The 19,524-nt window shown below is 41.5% G+C and overlaps 1 protein-coding gene across 2 annotated transcripts in view; it reads right to left on the bottom strand.

Moving 5' to 3' along the window:
- The window catches only part of WDR59 (WD repeat domain 59), a gene marked incomplete at its 5' end in the record, with an annotated part of 84,102 nt that overhangs the window by 2,830 nt on the left and 61,748 nt on the right, over positions 1 to 19,524 (bottom strand). For both annotated transcript variants that reach the window (XM_082863216.1, XM_082863215.1), the window contains 7 exons: positions 8,253 to 8,395; positions 8,555 to 8,681; positions 10,278 to 10,350; positions 10,445 to 10,595; positions 12,158 to 12,270; positions 15,457 to 15,538; positions 16,760 to 16,893. In XM_082863216.1, the coding sequence (XP_082719342.1) occupies positions 8,253 to 8,395; positions 8,555 to 8,681; positions 10,278 to 10,350; positions 10,445 to 10,595; positions 12,158 to 12,270; positions 15,457 to 15,538; positions 16,760 to 16,893 (823 nt within the window). The remainder of the gene's footprint in view (positions 1 to 8,252; positions 8,396 to 8,554; positions 8,682 to 10,277; positions 10,351 to 10,444; positions 10,596 to 12,157; positions 12,271 to 15,456; positions 15,539 to 16,759; positions 16,894 to 19,524) is intronic.

The raw sequence follows: 19,524 nt of genomic DNA, 5'->3' as shown, positions 1-19,524 counted from the left end.
AGGTGTCTTCTTTCTCTAAGCATAACTTTTTAAAAAAAAATTTCTTAGAGTATAGTTGATTTACAATGTTGTGTTAGTTTCAAGTATACAGCAAAGTGATTCAGTTATACATATATTCATTCATTTTCAGATTCTTTTCTCATATAGGTTATCACAGAATATTGAGTAGAGTTCCCTGTGCTCTACAGTAGGTCCTAGTTGGTTATCTATCATATACAGTAATGTGTGTATGTTAATCCCAAGTTCTTGATTTATCCTTCCCCTGTCACGTTTCCCCTTTGGTAACCATAAGTTTGTTTTCAGTATCTGTACGTCTGTTTCTGTTTTGTAAATAAGTTCGTTTGTATCATTTAAAAAAAATTAGATTCCACATATGAGTGATATCATATGATATTTCTCTTTCTCTTTCTGGCTTACTTCACTTAGTATGATAATCTCTAGGTTCATCCATGATGCTGCAAATAGCATTATTTTGTTATTTTATGGCTGAATAATATTCCATTGTATATACGTATCACATCTTCTTTATCCATTCATCTGTCAGTGGACACTTAAGTTGCTTCCATGTCTTGGCTATTATGAATAGTGCTGCTATGAACATAGAGACGAATGTGTCTTTTCAAAGTATGTTTTTCTCTGGATATATGTCCTGGTAGGATTGCTGGATCATACAGTAGTTCGATTTTTAGTTTGCTAAGGAACCTCTATAGTGGTTACACCAATTTACATTCCCACCAACAGTGTAGGAGGGTTCCCTTTTCTCCACACCCCCTCCAGCATTTATTGTTTGTAGACTTTTTGATGATGGCCATTCTGACTGGTGTGAGGTGATACCTCATTGTAGTTTTAATTTGCATTTCTTTGATAATTAGTGATGTTTAGCACCTTTTCATGTGCTTTTTGGCCATCTGTATGTTTTCTTTGGAGAAATGTCTATTTAGGTCTTCTGCCCATTCTTTGATTGGGTTGTTTGGGGTTTTTTTTTGATACAGAGCTGCATAAGCTGTTTGCATATTTTGGAGATTAATTCCTTATTGGTCGCTTCATTTGCAAACATCATCTCCCGTTCTGTGGGTTGTCTTTTTGTTTTGTTTATGGTTTCCTTTGCTCTGCAGAAGCTTTTAAGCTTAATTAGGTCCCATTTATTTATTTTTGTTTTTATTTTTATTACTCTAGGAGACAGATGAAAAAAGATATTGCTGCGATTTATGTCAAAGAGTGTTCTGCCTATGTTTTCCTCTAAGAGTTTTATAGTGTCTGGCCTTACATTTAGGTCTTTGGTCCATTATGAGTTTATTTTTGAGTATGATGTTAGAGAGTGTTCTAATTTCATTCTTTTACATGTAGTTGTCCAGTTTTCCCAGCACCAGTTATTGAAGAGACTGTCTTTTCTCCATTGTATATTCTTGCCTCCTCTGTCATAGATTAATTGACCATAGGTGTATGGGTTTATCTCTGGGCTTTCTATCCTGTTCCATTGATCTATAGTTCTGTTTTTGCACCAGTACCACACTGTTTTGATTACTGTAGCTTTGTAGTACAGTCTGAAGTTAGGGAGCCTGATTCCTCCAGCTCCATTTTTCTTTCTCAGGATTGCTTTGGCTATGTGGGGTCTTTTGTGTTTCCATACAAATTAAAGAATTTTTTGTTCTAGTTCTGTAAAGCATAACTGTATATATTATGTAAGACTTTGCGTTCTCATTAAAAACTGATTAGTTAGTATTTCTTAGGTTTCCTTTACTGGTTTTATTGGTTTGAAAAGATTCAACATTTAAAATTATGAAAATGTAAAAACCATGTGTTCACGTAAACTGAATGATAATAACACGTCTTTTTAAAAGGGTTGTTCTTTGGCACTTGAGATAACTGTATATGTAAACTATTCTCCACTTCTATCTGGGTAAAATGATTAAAATGTCATCTTGCTGAAAAATTCAATACATCATTAGTAATCATGTTTCTTTTTAGTGTGTCACTTAAACATAATTTCTAACATCCTTATTAACTTTAAGACCTTGAACTTATATTTCATTTAACTAACAAATAATCTTTAGGGGTGTAGACAATTTCTAAATGGATTTAAATTCCCAAAGAGAAAAAATACAAAAACACTAAGTCACTGAGCATAATCTTAATATTCTCTCTTGCCACTCATTGTTGCACATAATGGCATGACCACCAGTTAACAGTTGGTAAGAGTATGCATCCACTTTGGGTGATGCTGGTAAACATGCTAACTTTTGTCACTTTAGGAGGTACAAAGGGATGTGGAATGTGTTCAAAATCGCTTAGAAATGTACAATCTCCCAAGACTGAACCAGGAAGAAAAAGAAAATATGAACAGACCAATTACCAGTAATGAAATTTAATCAGTAATTTTAAAACTCCCAACAAACAAGAGTCCAGGACCAGAAGTCTTTACGGGTGAATTCTACCAAACATTTAGAGAAGGGTTAACACCTATCCTTCTCAAACTATTCCAAAAAATCACAGAGGAAGGAACACTCATAATTTACAAGGTCAGCATCACCCTGATACCAGAACCAGACAAAGATACCACACAAAAAAAGAAAATTACAGGCCAATATCACTGATGAACACAGATGCAAAAATTCTCAACAAAATTTTAACAAACTGAATCCAACAATACACTAAAAGGATCATACACCTTGATCAAGTGGATTCATCCCACAGATGCAAGGATTTTTCAGCAAATCAATCAGTGTGATACATCACATTAACAAATTGAAGAATAAAAACCATATGATCATCTCAATAGATGCAGAAAAAGCTTTTGACAAAATTAAGCATCCATTTATGATAAAAACTCTCCATAAAGTGGGCATAGAGAGAACATATCTCAACATAATAAAGGTCTTATATGACAAACCCACAGCTAGCATCATACTCAACAGTGAAAAGCTGAAAGCATTTCCTCTAAGATCAGGAACAAGACAAGGATGACCACTCTTGCCACTTTTATTCAACATAATACTGGAAGCCCTAGCCACAGCAAACAGACAAGAAAAATAAATAAATAAAAGAAATCCAAATTGGAAAGGAAGAAGCAAAAATGTCACTGTTTGCAGATGACATGATACCATACACAGAAAATCCTAAAGACACCACCAGAAAACTCCTAGAGCTCATCAACGAATTCAGTAAAGTTGCAGGATACAAAATTAATATACAGAAATCTGTTGCATTTCTATACACTAACAATGAACTATCAGGAAGATAAATTAAGGAAACAATCCCATTTACCATCACATCAAAAAGAATAAAATACCTAGGAATAAACCTACCTAAGGAGGTAGAAGACCTTTACTCGGAAAACTATAAGACACTGATGAAAACCACAAAGCTGTCAAGTGTCTTTCCCTGAACACTGATTAACTTGGGGGATCTCAGGGAAGGAGGCACAGAATCACAGGTACAGGCTTTGCAGGTGAAACCTGGTAGAGGCGAAATGGATCATTCTTGGTTCCTAACAGACAAACTAATAAGGACAATAAAAATACTGCTGGTACATGGAACGATCAAATTATGATTCCCAAGGCTTTATGGAACCTCCAGGTGGAAGCTAACTCCAAAGGTTTAGTGTCATACAATTCTAGTTTGTTAATCACACAGAAGAGTTATGTGTGTTAATTAACACCACATTACACAAATGTAAGTAAACCCAGCCAAGTAAATAAGACATTAAATTAATAAACCAAAACAGAAAATTGCTGAATAAAATTCAGGTGGGCAGATAGGAACTGGGGGTGGGCTGCACCTTCTCTACCACCATTCTGACCTAGCGCCTCATACCTCAATAGAAAAAACAAAGACAAAAACCACCTTGCATATGGAGTTTTTTTTCCTTTTTTATTTTTTTAAAGAATACTCTGTCTAGCATTATCCCCTCAAAATAAATGAAGCCTGGAGTCCTTTCTATAAATATCTAATCCCCTAAATGAAAACAACTTCATCCCTCAAATCTTGCTGCTGATGCGGAGTGACCCTTGCAGATGTGGTAAGTGTGAGAGGAAACTGCTGGTTTTCCACCAGGAGGAGACCAACTTGGCAACCTTGTCATATTCAATACCTGCTGTTTCCTGTATTTGGGTAGTCTGGCTCTTCCAAAGGAAAAACTTTAAGGATGAAATACTTAATGTTTTTGTCTGTGACTCTTCCACAATCCACACTCCCCCCTTCTTTCTGAAATTTTGTAGCATTGTTTGTAATGGTATTAGGACAGACTATTCATTCTCAAACATCATTTAAGTCTTCATGAGCTTCTGTTTCATCTCTCTGATTGGATTATAGACTTCTTGAATGACCCCCTCCCCAAACCACACCTTACAGTTCTTTGTCCAGCCCACAGAACCCAGCACGACCTTTATAATAGGAGATGTCAATACGTCTAACTGATTGATGGATTGACACATCAGTTACGTATCTCTGTGATTCATTTATTTTCCTGGAAACTAATTTTAAAAGACAAATTGCTCCAGGCCATCATTAATCTCTCCCTGATATACTTTCTTGCATGTAGATGCTCTGAAAAATATGTGCCCAAACAGCATTTTCTGTCTGCATTTCTTTACGTACACGCACCAAGATAATCCATATTTGGGGCTTCCCTGGTGGCGCAGTGGTTAAGAATCCGCCTGCCAATGCAGGGGACACGGGTTTGAGCCACGGCCCGGGAAGATCCCACATGCCACGGAGCAACTAAGCCCGTGCGCCACAACTACTGAGCTTGCACTCTAGAGCCCACGAGCCACAACTACTGAGCCCACGTGCCATAACTACTGAAGCCTGCGCACCTAAAGCCCGTGCTCTGCAACAAGAGAAGACACGACAATGAGAAGCCTGCGCACCGCAACGAAGAGTAGCCCCCGCTCGCCAAAACTAGAGAAAGCCCGTGCACAGCAACAAAGACCCCACACAACCAAAAATTTAAAAAAATAAATAAATTTTAAAAAAGATAATCCATATTAAAATAATCCTTGTTATTCAATGTATGTATTAGTATGTATGTATTTATATATTAGTTTGGTTTGTTTTTTTAATTGAAACTATACTCGCACAACTTAAAGGGTCAAATTATTCTATGTATCGTGTTATGAAAAGCAGCATTCCCTTCCACTCCCACATCCATCACCCTCTAGAGGAAATTCTTAACTATTTCTTCTGTTCCTACCTCCCTATCTCTACACAACATGTTCATAAAGCTATTTCTTAATTGTCATATTTAAGCACTGTCTCTTGACCTTCCCCGGTGGAAGCTCTTTCATTCCCCAATCTCCCCAACCAGACTCATGTACCACCTGTTCCTCATCTTCCCCATGTGGTTCTATTATCAGTTGGTTGGATCAGTACTGTTTTCACATTATTTCTCTAGGTAAATATTATTCAAGCCAAGCCACGTACCATGATGACTTCCTTTCTTTCTTGCACATTTTGTTCCTCCTAGAGTTAGTCTTGTTTTTCCTGTTTGCTTAGTTACATACTTATTGATAATTCATCTCCAAACATCTGAATCTTCTGTAAATACACTGAATACTGAAATACACTATATATACTGAAATACACAGATTTTCTTTTCTTGGAGACAATGCTCTGAAGCTCCAACCTGGACTGGTCTGTCTTCAGGTCTGTCACATACATCTCCCTTCACCACCATCCCAACACCCTGGTTTCCTGGCTTGAATCTATTTCTCCTCCTTGGATAGGCTGAAGGCCTACTTTTACACTTGATGGATAACTTGGGTACAGAATTCTAGGTTAGAATTCTAAGAGCTTCTAAGAGGGTCATTTTCTTGAGAACAGGGAAGGCACTGCTGCACTGCTGTCATCTAGTTCCAGTATCTAGTTCACTGCTCCCGAGGAGTGTGATGCTATTCGTATTCCTATCCTTTGTATGTGACCTGTTTTCTCTCTCTGGAAGCTTCTAGGACCTTCTCTATATTCCTGGGTCTTTCCTCATTCGTATGCTAGCTACGTGGCGGCCCCTTTATTGGGAAATGTGTCCACATTCTTTGGAGAATGAACTTCCGTTTTCTGCTGGGGGAGAGGAAGGGTGGTAACTGCTCTGCAAACTAGGAGTGGGGATCTGGGGACTCTAGAAAGGCCATGACACAATACTCCTGTTTTTGACCTCACCGTCATGCCACTTGCAGAGGTACGCGGTACCACTAATTCCTGAGCCACCTGGGGGTTCTGCCATGTGCGTTGCTGTTTTTCTGCTGCCAGTTCAGGGCTCAGCTTTCTCCCCGTGAGATCAGGTATCACTAACCTATCTGCCCCACCAGGTCCCAAGTTTTACTGCCAACATTACTTCTCCTTGCATGGTTGTGTCTTTACAGAAAAGCTCTATGTAGGCACTTCGGCAGGATCTGGGAGAGAAAGGAAATCAGTGTGTGTTCAGTCCACTCTTGTATCTGTCTTTCATGTCACTCTTTTTTTTTTTTTTTTTTTTAACCGGTACGTGGGCCTCTTACTGTTGTGGCCTCTCCCGTTGCGGAGCACAGGGCTCCAGACGTGCAGGCTCAGCAGCCATGGCTCACGGGCCCAGCCGCTCCGCGGCATGTGGGATCCTCCCGGACCGGGGCACGAACTCGTGTCCCCTGCATCGGCAGGCAGACTCTCAACCACTGCACCACCAGGGAAGCCCCATGTCACTCTTTAGAAAACATCTCTTCTCTTAGCTTCTTTCACAGTACAGTCTTGCTTTTCCTCAAAACTCACTGATATCTCATTCTAAGTCTCTGTTTCTGGTTCTTCCTCCAAGACTCAATCCCCAAGTCCTGGTTTCTCTCAAGGCCCAGAGTAAGTGGGCTCTCTTATTTGCTCCTCCCATCCTCTTCCTCCCACCCTGCAGCTCCCAGGTAAATGCACTCAACTCTCACAGCTTGAACACCACCGACATGGGGAAGATTCCCACATTCCTAGTTTTAGCCCTGAACTGTCGTTTCAGCTCCAGACTCATATCCAACTGCCTGCATGACTTCTACAGTCTGAACCTCACCAACATTTCTAATTGTCCCAAACTGAGTTTTCAATTTTCTTCCAATCTTTTCTATCGTAGAATATGGCACCACCATCTACCCAGTTGCTTGAGCTGGAAACTTGGGAATCATCTAAGCTTTGCCTCTTCTCCTCAAGCCCGTACCCAACTTGTTATTAAGTCATATTGAGTCTACCTCTAAAATACATTTTTACTCCACTCATCTCTCTCCACCTTCACCGATGTCACCCAGAGACTAGGCTGTCCATCTCTCTCTGACTACTCTAAGAATCTTCAAATGGCCTTCCTACCTCTGCTTCTATCCTCTTCCAACCCTTTCTTCCTATAACAGCCAAAGGGATCCTCTTATAATGGAAATAAGAGCACATCACTTACTTTTCTTTTTTTTTTTTTTTTGGCCTCACCACACGGCTTGCGGGATCTTAGTTCCCTGACCAGGGATCAAACCCGGGCCCATGGCAGTGAAAGCACAGAGTCCTAAGCACTGGACCACCAGGGAAGTCATATAACTTACCTATTGATGTCCTTTGAAGTTCACCATTGGACTTAGAATATAATCCAAATTCTTTACCATGACTCTCAAGTCTGACTATCCTACAGTCTAATTTTACATCACTCTTCTCACTCATTATGTTCTAGCCACACTGGTCTTCCTCCACTTGTTTAGAAGAACAAGTTATTTCCCCCACAGACCTGCTCCCTCTGCATGGGATGCCCTTCGTGCTGCTCTCTCGCTGCATGTGTGGCTCCACCCCATCCTGCAAACCTCAGCTCCTCAGACAGCCTTCCCGATACAGCTCGACACGTCTTCTAAGATTCTCCCCCGCTGCTTCCCTGCCCCAACACCCCTTTTGTTTGCTCATAAATACTGATCACAGTTTGTAATTATATTTTTCTCTCCCAGTGGTCTGTGAGTTCCACCACGGGAAGGAGTGAGTGTGCTAGCACTGTGACTGAGAGGAATTTGATAAACATTAGTTGAATCACTGAATAAATATCCCTACTTCCAATCAATATCTGAGGATTATATGGAAAACTTCTTCCGTTACAATAAAAATGTAATCACCTCATGAAATGCCAGGGTTTTCAGAAGCTTGAAACAGACTCAAAATGCTTCAGAAATTTCTGCTTATAAATGAGAAACTGGAACTTCATTCCAAGTATTATGTTATGGGCACATTAAATTACAGGACTTTTCAGAGAGTGATGGGAACAGAAAGAAATTCTTACTCACCGATTCCCTTGTGAGGATCAGGAGGGCAGGAAACAAACTTCAGCACTTCAGCTCGTTTCTCCCTCAGACCCCAGCGGTAGAGGATTTCTCCGTAGCATTTCTTAAAGTCATCAAATTGCTGGGTATTGGCGGGGTCCAGAAGCCTGGATCAAATTCAAAATTCCGGTCAGTTCCTTTAAGAGAAACAGGCTCAAGGCCAAACAGCACTTAGTATAACAAATGACACATAATGTGCTAAGAGTCCTGATTTTGGAGAATCTAAGCGTCATGAAATTGCAGCTCCCACCCGCGAAGGTCGTTACCTTTTATTTTTATCGTGCTGGTCACGCTCTCGCTCACGAGGATCACTGTAGGTCAGACTCCCAAATCGGATTTCTTCTGGTGAGGACTCTCCCCAGGGTGAAGATATGTGCTCTGTCTCTCTTCCCACTGAAAAAAATCAAATGGGAAGAGAAGATGAAAATCAGAGAAGGCATGGGAAATACCTGAAAACTCTCGTAATGCACATGTGTCCAATTTACTCCCTGGAAGAAACATAAGCTAAGTTGAAGATCCTGAGAAATGGAACTAAACAGAACACTTTCTTAGCCTTACCTTTTTGTCTAGGTGTTTACTATTAAGGTAACCTGATAATTAAGCACACACATAATGATTAAGCAAATTATGGTAGAGATGATGTAGACTGTTAGGCAGGCATTACTTATAAAAACTCTTTAAATGACATGAGAAAACGCTCATGACAAAATCAAACATGGAACACAAAAACCACAAATATAGAATGACCCCACACACAGGTTGGAAGAAAATGTTCTGGAATGTTAACAGATGTTACTTCTAGGTGGGGGAATCAATGATTACTATTTTCTCCACTAATGCTTTTTGTTTTGTTTTTCTTCACTGGGCAAATAGTACTTTTGTACTCAATAAAACTAAGATCATTTTTAAAAAGAAATTTAAAATATCCAGAAAACACAAATACACTTCCTCGTTAAACAGACCTTTACGGCCGCCTGGAACCAGGCTCAGCTTTATTTCTCTACCTTGAAGGAGGTACGTGGGGAGAGGGAGGTAACAGGAAGTGGCAGATGATTGGGAAAGGGGCTTGTGCAGGAGAAAGGAGAAGGGTTAGCATTTGCAGGGGGACACTGGGAAGTCCCACTGTCAGTTTCTTAAGGTTACAAGATGGAAAGCAACCCAGCAAGGCAGAGAGACCAGAAACCAGCCTGTTCAAACACGAAAAGCCCAGACCTTGCTGACTACAGTATCCCCATCATATTCAATTTAAAGGGCAATGGGCGGGGGGGCTTCCCTGGTGGTGCAGTGGTTAAGAATCCGCCTGCCAATGCAGGGGACACGGGTCCGAGTCCTGGTCTGGGAAGATTCCACATGCCACCGAGCAACTAAGCCCATGCGCCACAACTACTGAGCCTGCGCTCTAGAGCCCATGAGCCACAACTACTGAGCCTGTGTGCCACAACTACTGAAGCCTGTGCACCTAGAGCCCATGCTCTGCAACAAGAGAAGCCAGCGCAATGAGAAGCCTGTGCACCGCAACAGAGTAGCTCCCGCTTGCCGCAACTAGAGAAAGCCTGCGTGCAGCAACGAAAACCCAACGCAGCCATAAATAAATACATTAATTAATTAATTAATTAATTTAAAAAAAAAACGGCAAAGAGGGGGAATTCCCTGGCGGTCCAGTGGTTAAGACTCCAAGCTTCCACTGCAGCGGGCCCAGGTTCGATCCCTGGTCGGGGAACTAAGATGAACTAAGATCCCGCAAGCTTCGCGGCGCACTCTGTGTGTGTGTGTGTGTGTGTGTGTGTGTGTGTGTGTGTGTGGCAATGAGAAACAAGGAAAAATATGGAGAGTATTCATCAAGTAAAGATTATATATTAAATCGCACACCACATTTAGAGTATAAAAACCCAGCGTGGAAACTAACACACCACTGTAAAGCAATTATACTCCAATAAAGATGTTTAAAATAAACCAAAAAAACCCAGCGTGGGCTAAGGCCATACCAACCTATGTTCCAGCCACCAGTGTTGAATCCTGGGTCGGACATACTCGAGCAGGAACCAGAGGATGTAAAGCTGGGCTGCAGAGCAAACAGGAGCAGTGTGAGAGTGCCGTTCCCCGTGACGGCGACCTCTGGGAAAAGTCAAACTCACACCAGGAAACCCCCAACTTACGTATCGACTGTGGGACACCACAAGGTTAGATGAGCGGCTGGGAAAAGGCCCGAAGGGGTTTGGTATCCCCTGCGGCCGAGACTGGGCTTCAAACACACTGCAGAGCATAGCCAACGTCTGCACGTCCCGGAGCCGGCAGTAATGAGCCAGCCTGGAGAGAAAGGGGGCAGGAGAGGAGAAGTCACGAGAAGGGTGGGGGGGAAGGATGACCGTCACGACAGCGGCGGGTTGTCGCCATCGGGGTAGGCTGTCAGAATTTTTTTTTAAATTTATATTATTGAAGTATAGTTGATTTACAGTGTTGTGTCAATTTCTACTGTACAGCCAAGTTCTTCAGTTACACATATATATACATTCTTTTTCATACTCTTTTCCATTATCATTTATACAGAATGGATAAACCACAAGGTCCTACCGTATAGCACAGGGAACTATATCCTGTGATAAACCATAAAGGAAGGGAGAATTCTTGATTCTGCCTCAAAAGCCCCCATCAGGAACGAGGGCTTTCTGCAGGTCCGGGGGCATGATCGACTTTGACTTTGGCTAAATTTGTTTTGGAATAACATGTATCTGAGTATGACACATGACCTAGATATAACCAATCTGAAAGCTCCTAGCTGGCCACCAGGCCTGGGCTCAGACTTGAATGGAGCTTCTTCAAGAATTAAGGAGACTCAGCTCACATCTGAGTGAGGCCATACATGCTCTCTCGGCCTCCCCAACTCCAAGGAGGCATCACACTGCTTCCTGGGGGGGCTCTATGTCCTCCGTTCATATGACCTAAGGCTACATGGAGGTGCTCAGAGAGCACGGTGCCACCACAGTATGGGGAGCAGGTCACAGACTCGGGAGGTGGCATTATGAGTCTGAGCTATTAAGTAAGAACAACAGGGGATAGTTTTACCTTTTAGGTCTTCACATCCCCTTTGCTCCTTTCAGTACAACTGTGCTAGATAGAATGTGAGGTAGAGATCCCAGGGACTTGATACTTTCCTACCAAGCAATGTCTAATAGTTTTAAGGTGTTTTCACACTATCTCATGAGCCTCATATGAAGTGGGTAGAACAAGCACCATGAGCAACCTGAAGCATGAGCACGTGTCCCAGGTCTGGCCTCAACAAGCAGGTAAAGCAAACCTCCACCTGAAGGAAGGAGAGCTTTTCCATCTCTCTGTCAGGACCTGGGCCTCCCTGTCTTGGAACCTCAAGTGGTTTTTCCTGGCTGTGAATCATTCTGCACACTGTATTTCCAGTTTGCCATATTTCAGTGCAATAAACCAAACACAAACTCAAGGTTTTCATAAACTGTCTAACAGGGTGAATGCATCGTGGCCTTTGGAAAACACGAAGGCCAACGTGCAATTCTCTAAGCTGCTCTCAGGGGCGAGATTCTATAGCACCCAAGAAACTTTCTACCTCAAGAACTCAAACTCCTGCGTTCAGACTGATGTACTTCTGGGCCAAAGTATAACTCTCTCAAGGACACATGAGTCCCAAATCCTTGTTATAAATGACAAATACGGTATAATTCCTTCTGCTCTAAGAAGTGAGTTCTGTACAGAAATTATAGCAGCCCTAAAAGGAAAGGTCTCACTTCCTCTTCTCATGCCTCAGGCCTTTGTACTTCTCTCTTAGACAAAAACACTGAAAGTGTTTATAGACCTAAAATTGACATCACTCATTTTCCTCACTTTTAGCTCTCAAAACCTACAGGGACTCCAGTAGCTGTCGCCCAAATGGATGTCGAGCCCAGGGTGTTTCCAAATCTGGGTCAGACTTCGGACCAAGGCAAAGATCTGTAGCTACTGTAGCCAGCGACCAAACCTGCACAGATCAAAGAGAAATACCCACACTCAGACTGGTGAGCACAGGACCGCGAACCACGAAAGAACCCCACCTCCTCCTCCACACACAGCCTAAAGCCTTGCTACTCTGGGGGCGGCCAAAGCTGGGAGCTTACTGAAATGCAGAGTCTGACACCCCACTCCAGACCTACTGAAGCAGAATTTGCATTTTAGCAAGATTCTCGGGGGACTTGTGTGCACATTTGAGAAACACCAGCCTTAAAAGCTTTTATGAAGCAGATGACAGAGGAATGACACCATGCAACAACTTCCCTGCATGGTCTATTTAACCACTGACTCATGTGACTTTTTCTGCTGCTTCATTAGTGAACTGGCAGGGAGAAAAAAATGCATTCGGTATCACACTTAAGATTGTCCTTTGCCCAAATAATGAAAAACCTTCCATTACAAAAGTTTCAGTATACTCTCTGAAGTTACAGAAAAATAGGCCAAGAAAAAATAGACTCGGCTTTCTTTTGGTTGACATCAAATCTGAGGAATATCCCTAAACTTGAAACCTCACAGGGCTTGGAGTCCTCAAGCAGAAACTAATGTCCATGACGTGTCTATTAGATCCAAGATTTAGCACACACTAAATATAAATACATCACACCATCAACAGAGTCCCCTCCCCTCTATACCTTTAAAAATGGAATACTGGGGACTTCCCTGGTGGTCCAGTGGTTAAGACTCTGCGTTCCTAATGCAGGGGGCCCAGGTTCGATCCCTGGTCAGGAAACTAGATCCCACATGTGTGCCACAACTAAGAGCCCACACGCTGCAACTAAGCAGCCCGCATGCTGCTACTAAAAGATCCCACACGCCGCAACTAAGACCCGGCACAGCCAAATAAATAAATATATATATATATTTTTAATGGAATATTATTTTTGGGAAATCTTTCTTACTAGCAATACATCACTGTATGCCCACCAACTGGAAAACACTACTAGACTCTGAGAAAAACCTGAAAGGAAGAAGATACAGACTTTGAATCAAGGAGTTTAAAATAGAAGAAAAAAAAGAATAAGCAAATAAAAATGCTGAAAAACAGGTATAGAAACACATCAGATATGTTAAAAAAATCAATTAAATCGTGTGGCTCCAGTATACTTAAATAACCCCCACAAGTATTGGTTCAAAAGAAAAATATTCATTTCTATGATCAATGGACCACCTGGATGGTTGCTGGAAGAAGTTCATAGGTTTCTGGGATAGGAAAGGATGTTTACTACCCTGGCTGACAACTTGGGCCCATTATTTCCTCACTTGTAATACACGTTTCCTAAGTGCCTTCAACAGAAATAGTTGACAGGTTTATTCCTATAACTCTTAGGCAAAACAGTACACACATCATCTTCAATATGTGCAAAAAGAACAACAAAAAATTCTCCAAGCATTTGCACTGATGTCATTTCCAGTCTGTTAAGGAAGACCACACCACAATGATGACTGCAATTGCAAGAACAGCAGCAATAATTTGCCACATACTGGGTATTTACATCTACCAGATACAGGTATGGAAACTGTATGCATATTACCTTATTTAGTTCTCATAAGGACCTTAGAAGTATTGTTCCTATTTTATAGTTGAGGAAACTGAAGTTCAGAATGATTAGGTAGCTGCCTAGGATCACACAACATGAAAGGGACAGAGCCCAGATGCAAACCCAGGTATGTCTGAACCCCAGGGAAGGGTCTTTCCACTTCACTCGGACTAGCCTGAACTTCCAAATCAACCCTGCCATAAAAGCCCTAAAAACTTAAAAGAAAAAAAAAAAAACACTTTAGGAAGTAATTTTTCCTCAGATAATGTTTTTTCAGCACGTGAACCAATCTTCTCATCAACCCTATGAGGCAATTATTCTCTTGGGTCTCATCTGACCAATATACAGAGGCTGAGAGAGTCGGAAATACTTAGCCCAGTGTTACACCATTACGGAGCAGAGTCAGGCTGACGCCTCCTGTTAGAAATTCCCCACTATTTCCACGACTCTGTTTTGCCTTCTTAGTGTTTGCAGAATTTTAGGTGGCTGGGTCCTTAGAGAAACAGATTAAATCCATGACTCTAAGTTTCACTTAAAAGGGTTTGCAGCAGAGACTTGACGGTGTTTACTAGGAGACAAAAGGAAATCTTAGGGATTTTTCAATCAGATAAAAATCAAGGGGAGGCCTTAGCTCTGGGTCATTTGGAGGGTTACAAGGAAAAAACTGAGCAGATAGGACGCAGCTCATAGTTTCCATTGCTCAATCTAATCCTCATACTAAAGAATAAAAGATGCAATAGAGACAGAACATAGATTAGTGGTTGGCGAGGGCTGGATGGGGGAAGAGGGGCTTGAGCAGTGACAAAGGGTGTGGGGTGCCTTTACAGGGTAAAGGAAATGTTCCAAAATTGTTTATGGTGATGATTGCAAAATGCTGTGAATATACTAAAAGCCACTGAATGGTACATCTTAAATGTGTAAATTGCATGGTCTATGGACTATAATCTCAATAAAACAGTTAAAAAAAAAAAACCACCAGGAATTCCCTGGTGGTCCAGTGGTTGGGAATCCACGCTTTCACTGTGGAGGGCCCAGGTTCGATCCCTAGTCAGGGAACTAAGATCCCGCAAGTCGCGTGGCACAGCCAAACAAACAAAAATAAATAAATAACTAAAAAACAAAAAACCTCACCAATATAGGAGTTACTTGCTTAAGCACTGATGTGTTTCTGCAAAGATGAAGGAAATTTTAATTCTTGTAATATTACACCTTGTTTTAAAACTGAATGTGTCTCTATCTTAAGGAATGCCTTGGTAAACCTTTTATGAAATGAAGCATTTTTAAAAGTAAAAAACAAACAAAACAGAACTGAGGGTGTAAATGGCAAAGATAAAGACGTCCAAATTTACGTACTAACAATCACCCTGCCCTAGACTAGAAAAGGGATGTTATAAAAACACTTAGTAAATGCTTTAGGACCTCCTCAACTAAGCACTAATAAGAAAAACATCTAAGCGATTTAAAAAGCTGCTCTAGCCCTACAGTTTGGCAAAGAAAATGGGAAAGAAATTACAAAATAGGAGGTACACCTTGAAATGTCACTAAACCACAACAATAAAGTGAAAGGAACCTGCTCCAAGAGAAAAATCCAGATCTCCAACAAAAGGAATGGAAAATACCTGGACGAGATCCTTCCTTCCAACAAGCAAGGCAGAAGTGGCATTCTTCTGACATGTTTCTTGAATATCATTCACATTCAATCTGAAATTTAAGAAGAATTAAAAAGTTTCTTTCCAGTTGACTTCTAAATCAATTACTCCTGGTTTAACAAATAAAGTAAAAACTGCCTCTTTGGTTGTCACTCAAAATGTTTTATTCGTATTGGCCTTAATTGGCCCTTTCTACGTAACATGGAGAAAAAGCTTACCTACAGCTGATGTTACACTGTGAGTTCAGGCCTGGGGAAGGTGAAATTGCTTACCTCTTCGAAGTCAGGAAAGGAGGCCAGATTCAAAGAACAATTTGCCAGCTAGCTTTTCTGGGGAGTTCCCCAGGCTTAAGGGTTGAATAAAAATTGATTTAGATATGTATAATGCTGACTGCAGTTTCTAACAAGGACTAATGTGTTGTACATAAACAACAAAATAAATATTTTTTATTATGTGTTCAAGTTCAGGAAGAAGGGGAACCACAGGTCAGCAGCTTCTGTGTGCCTGTCACCCACCTCCCAGCTCCCTTCAACCAAAGTAGCTCTGCTTTTAAACTGTTTTACATATTAAGTACAGGAGGCAGAATCCTGAGACTGTGCCCGAGATTGCTGGCCCCTGCTGTACAGGCCTTGTATAAACCCTCCCTTTAAACGGGGTCAAGACCAGTCAATACTGATGACATATCACTCCTGTAATTGTCAAAAGGGAGATTCTCCTGGGTGGGCCTGACCTAATCAGATGAGACCTTAGAAAGACAGTGAAGCATCAGTGAGACACTTCTGCTGGTCTTGGAGAAGATGAAATTCCCTGAGTTCTCCGGCTGCAAGGAACTGAATTCTGCTAACAACCTGAATGAGTTTGGAAGAGGACCCTGAGCATTGGTTAAGACCACCATGCGGCCGACTTCATAATTTCAGCCTGGGGAGACCAGAGCAAGGACCCAGGTAAGCCATGCCCAGACTCCTGACCCAGAGAAACTTTGAGATAATAAATGTGTGTTGTTTAAACGCTAGGTCTGTGGTAATTTGCTATGCAGCAGAAGAAAGCTAATGCACTGGGCCTCTTCTAAAAAGGATTCCGGTATCTCAAAAACTAAAATAAACAGGGAGTTCCCCAGTGGCCTAGTGATTAGGATTCCAGGCTTTCAACTGCCTGGGTTCAATCCCTCGTCAGGGAACTGAGATCCTGCAAGGCACGGCCAAAAAATAAAATAAACAACTTTGATATTCATATCTAAGTGGGAAGCACGGCATAGTTGAAATTCTGAACTTACATGTATAGTTCTCCCAATGACTTGTGAACAGGAAGAAGGCAGGCAATATCCTGAATGATCACTTTCCCAGCAGCCTTGATTGGTCGATTCCCAGAGTCCGATCCCTCACGCTTACTTTTCCATCTCCTTGATTTCTGGGGGAAATGACAAGATATAACTAATGGGGACTTCGATGAATGGAAACCTACATTTGCAGAGCACACCATAGTTGGGTCATTGGTAATTTGCAGAGACCTTGCATTACATCATGCCCACAATTATATCAATCAGCATCTGTAGAAAATAAAAGGATGACAAAGGGCATTGAGCTCATGGCCCAGAATCCTAAGAGGAAAATAAGCACCTACTGCAGTGCTATATACATTCTGCAGGTGCTCAAAAACACCTGGAAGCCAGAATTTAAAAAAGAAAGAACAGCAAGTAAATAAGTTAGTAAAGACCACAAAAATGTGGGAGAAGAGCAACTTTTAAGGTTGGGTTCAGCCCTAGGTTCAAATTCTTGCTTGAAACTAATTAAAGTTTTTTTTTTCTTTCCTTTTCAGACAATTTAAATTGGATTTGTTGAAATTTAATTCAGACACAGCAGTGTGGGATCTGCAAACTTTCATCTATGGGAGGCAGACACAGAAACTGAGCAGCTCAAGAAAAGTTACCCTGTCTTCCCTAGCAGATTTGAATTATTTCTAAAAGTGATCATTTAGAATGTCAAAAATACCTGAGCAGAGGGACCTGGGTAATGGATGTGGAAGATCATAAGCAATTATCCTATTTCCCCAGAGCCTTCCCTACAAATGGCTACAGAGGAGCCTGTATGTGGGAAATGAGAGATGTCCTGGAAAATGAGAATTATGAGGGTGCAGCCCCATCTGGTATCTTCAAAATGACGACCAGCCAAGGGAGCAATATTCTATTTTATTTTATTGCCAGAAGTTAGAAAGGGGGTCGCCAAAGTGATTCATCTCAGGAGGGAAGTGACATATTTATTAACAAAGGAGGCAAAAGGAACCAGTGAAAGGGCCCTGTAATGTGGAGTCAGAAAACCAAGTCTTACTGGTCTTATTAACACATGCCCTGTCTCATTGCGATCCCAGGCACGTTCCTTTTTTGCGGTGAATTCAGGCTTGTGTCACTCTCTCTTTGCTCACTGGTAACTCTGGGCTCCTGATAAGCTCTGTGGTTCCAATCTCACAAGGTTAATCAGGGGACAATGAAAAGGTGAGACTGCAAAGTGTCAACTGAAAAAGTGCAATTTAAAAATCTGTAATTATTATAAATGTCCATAAACTCTCGGGCATGTAGAGTATATTATCATTTAGATGGTTCATAGATAAATTCGTTTTCCACCAGTGATTTTGATACAATCACTCTTCCATAAATCAGTCATGGTCTATATCCAGGCATTTCTGACCGTTCACGTCCCATCTAACGCCCAAAGTTGTCCAACACACGTAACTTCCCATAGGATTAGTAAGCGGCATGGAACCTGCTAAACCCAGGACACCCGGACTCAGTGCATGGCAGGTAAATGTAGATGTTTAGCTAAAGTATTTGAATTGTTCAACATCGTTTGTAAATACATATGCTATCAATTTGGAATCTTAACCTATTTGGTCTTAGAAGCAGTTCAGTTACTATGTATCCATACACAAGTCATTATTCTGCAACACAAGAGGAAACTGCATCTATTCTTGGGGGCTAGTAGCCCTTCAATTCTCTGCTGGCCTTGGTTATTTTCTAAAGAAGAACTGTGATGTGGGTGCAAGTAAGGGGTGACTGTGCTAACGAGAAAAACGGCCTGTCAGGATGGGCTGGAGCCAGGCAGCGTTTACTGACATTAGACTGTGCTGTCACACGTGCCCTGAGCACTAGGACCGGTTTTACAGAGAGTAACTCAGCATACACCGACCCTGCAGTGATGGGACGGCACAACATGGTTAACTAGAACACGGAGGGCATCAGTCCATAAACTCACTTCACTGTGACTTTTATCCAGACTTCTGGAAGTTTAAGAATCCCGGGAAATGACATACCCACAAGGCCCCACATAATTCGTCATCTCCAATGACATTTAGGGTACTGGATTTTTTTTTTAAAGGCAGAAAGAAAAGATCTACATTCAAAAGATTCCATCTGGAATCAAATAGGATCCATCTAATTGGGGCTTCCAGGTTTGTTGAAAGGCTTCTAAAACAGTTCCAGGCACTGACTCTGGCTCCGCATTACAAAGAGAAAATAAGAAGCCCTTCAACAATTGAGCAATTCACGACAGATCCGTTTAACTGAACAGTGGAAACCAATAGACACCTCGTGAGGGATGGGAACAGCCACACTGGAAACATCCACAGTTGCCTGACTTTTTAAGCAAACCCAATGAAAGCATAATATTAAGGCCCATGTGCCCAAAGTGGTTCATTTGCAAATAGACTAGTTCACATCAGAATGTTTTTCCTAGCAGACTTGAAATATTTCTAAAAAGGATCATTTTCAGAATGTCAAAAATACTTGAGCAGAGGGACCTGGGTAATGGATGTAGAAGAAGAACACGAGCAATTATCCTATTTCCCCAGAGCCTTCTCTACAATGGCCAGAGAGGAGCCTGTATTTGGGAAATGAGAGACGCCCTGGACTTCACCAATGAGGATGTGAGCTTACTCAAGGCCACACTCCTAAGAGCTCAGCTTTGAACACAGGTTCTCAGGCTGCTAAGCCCATACTTGCTAACCTGCTTTTAAGAGTATGATTTTAAATTAAAAAGGGGGGAAAAT

The sequence above is a fragment of the Leucopleurus acutus genome (genome assembly GCF_964270905.1).
Source record: "Leucopleurus acutus genome assembly, chromosome: 20".
In the NCBI taxonomy this organism is placed as follows: domain Eukaryota; kingdom Metazoa; phylum Chordata; class Mammalia; order Artiodactyla; family Delphinidae; genus Leucopleurus; species Leucopleurus acutus.
Note: the sequence above shows the minus strand (reverse complement) of the source record. Positions and strands in the feature narration are given on the sequence as shown.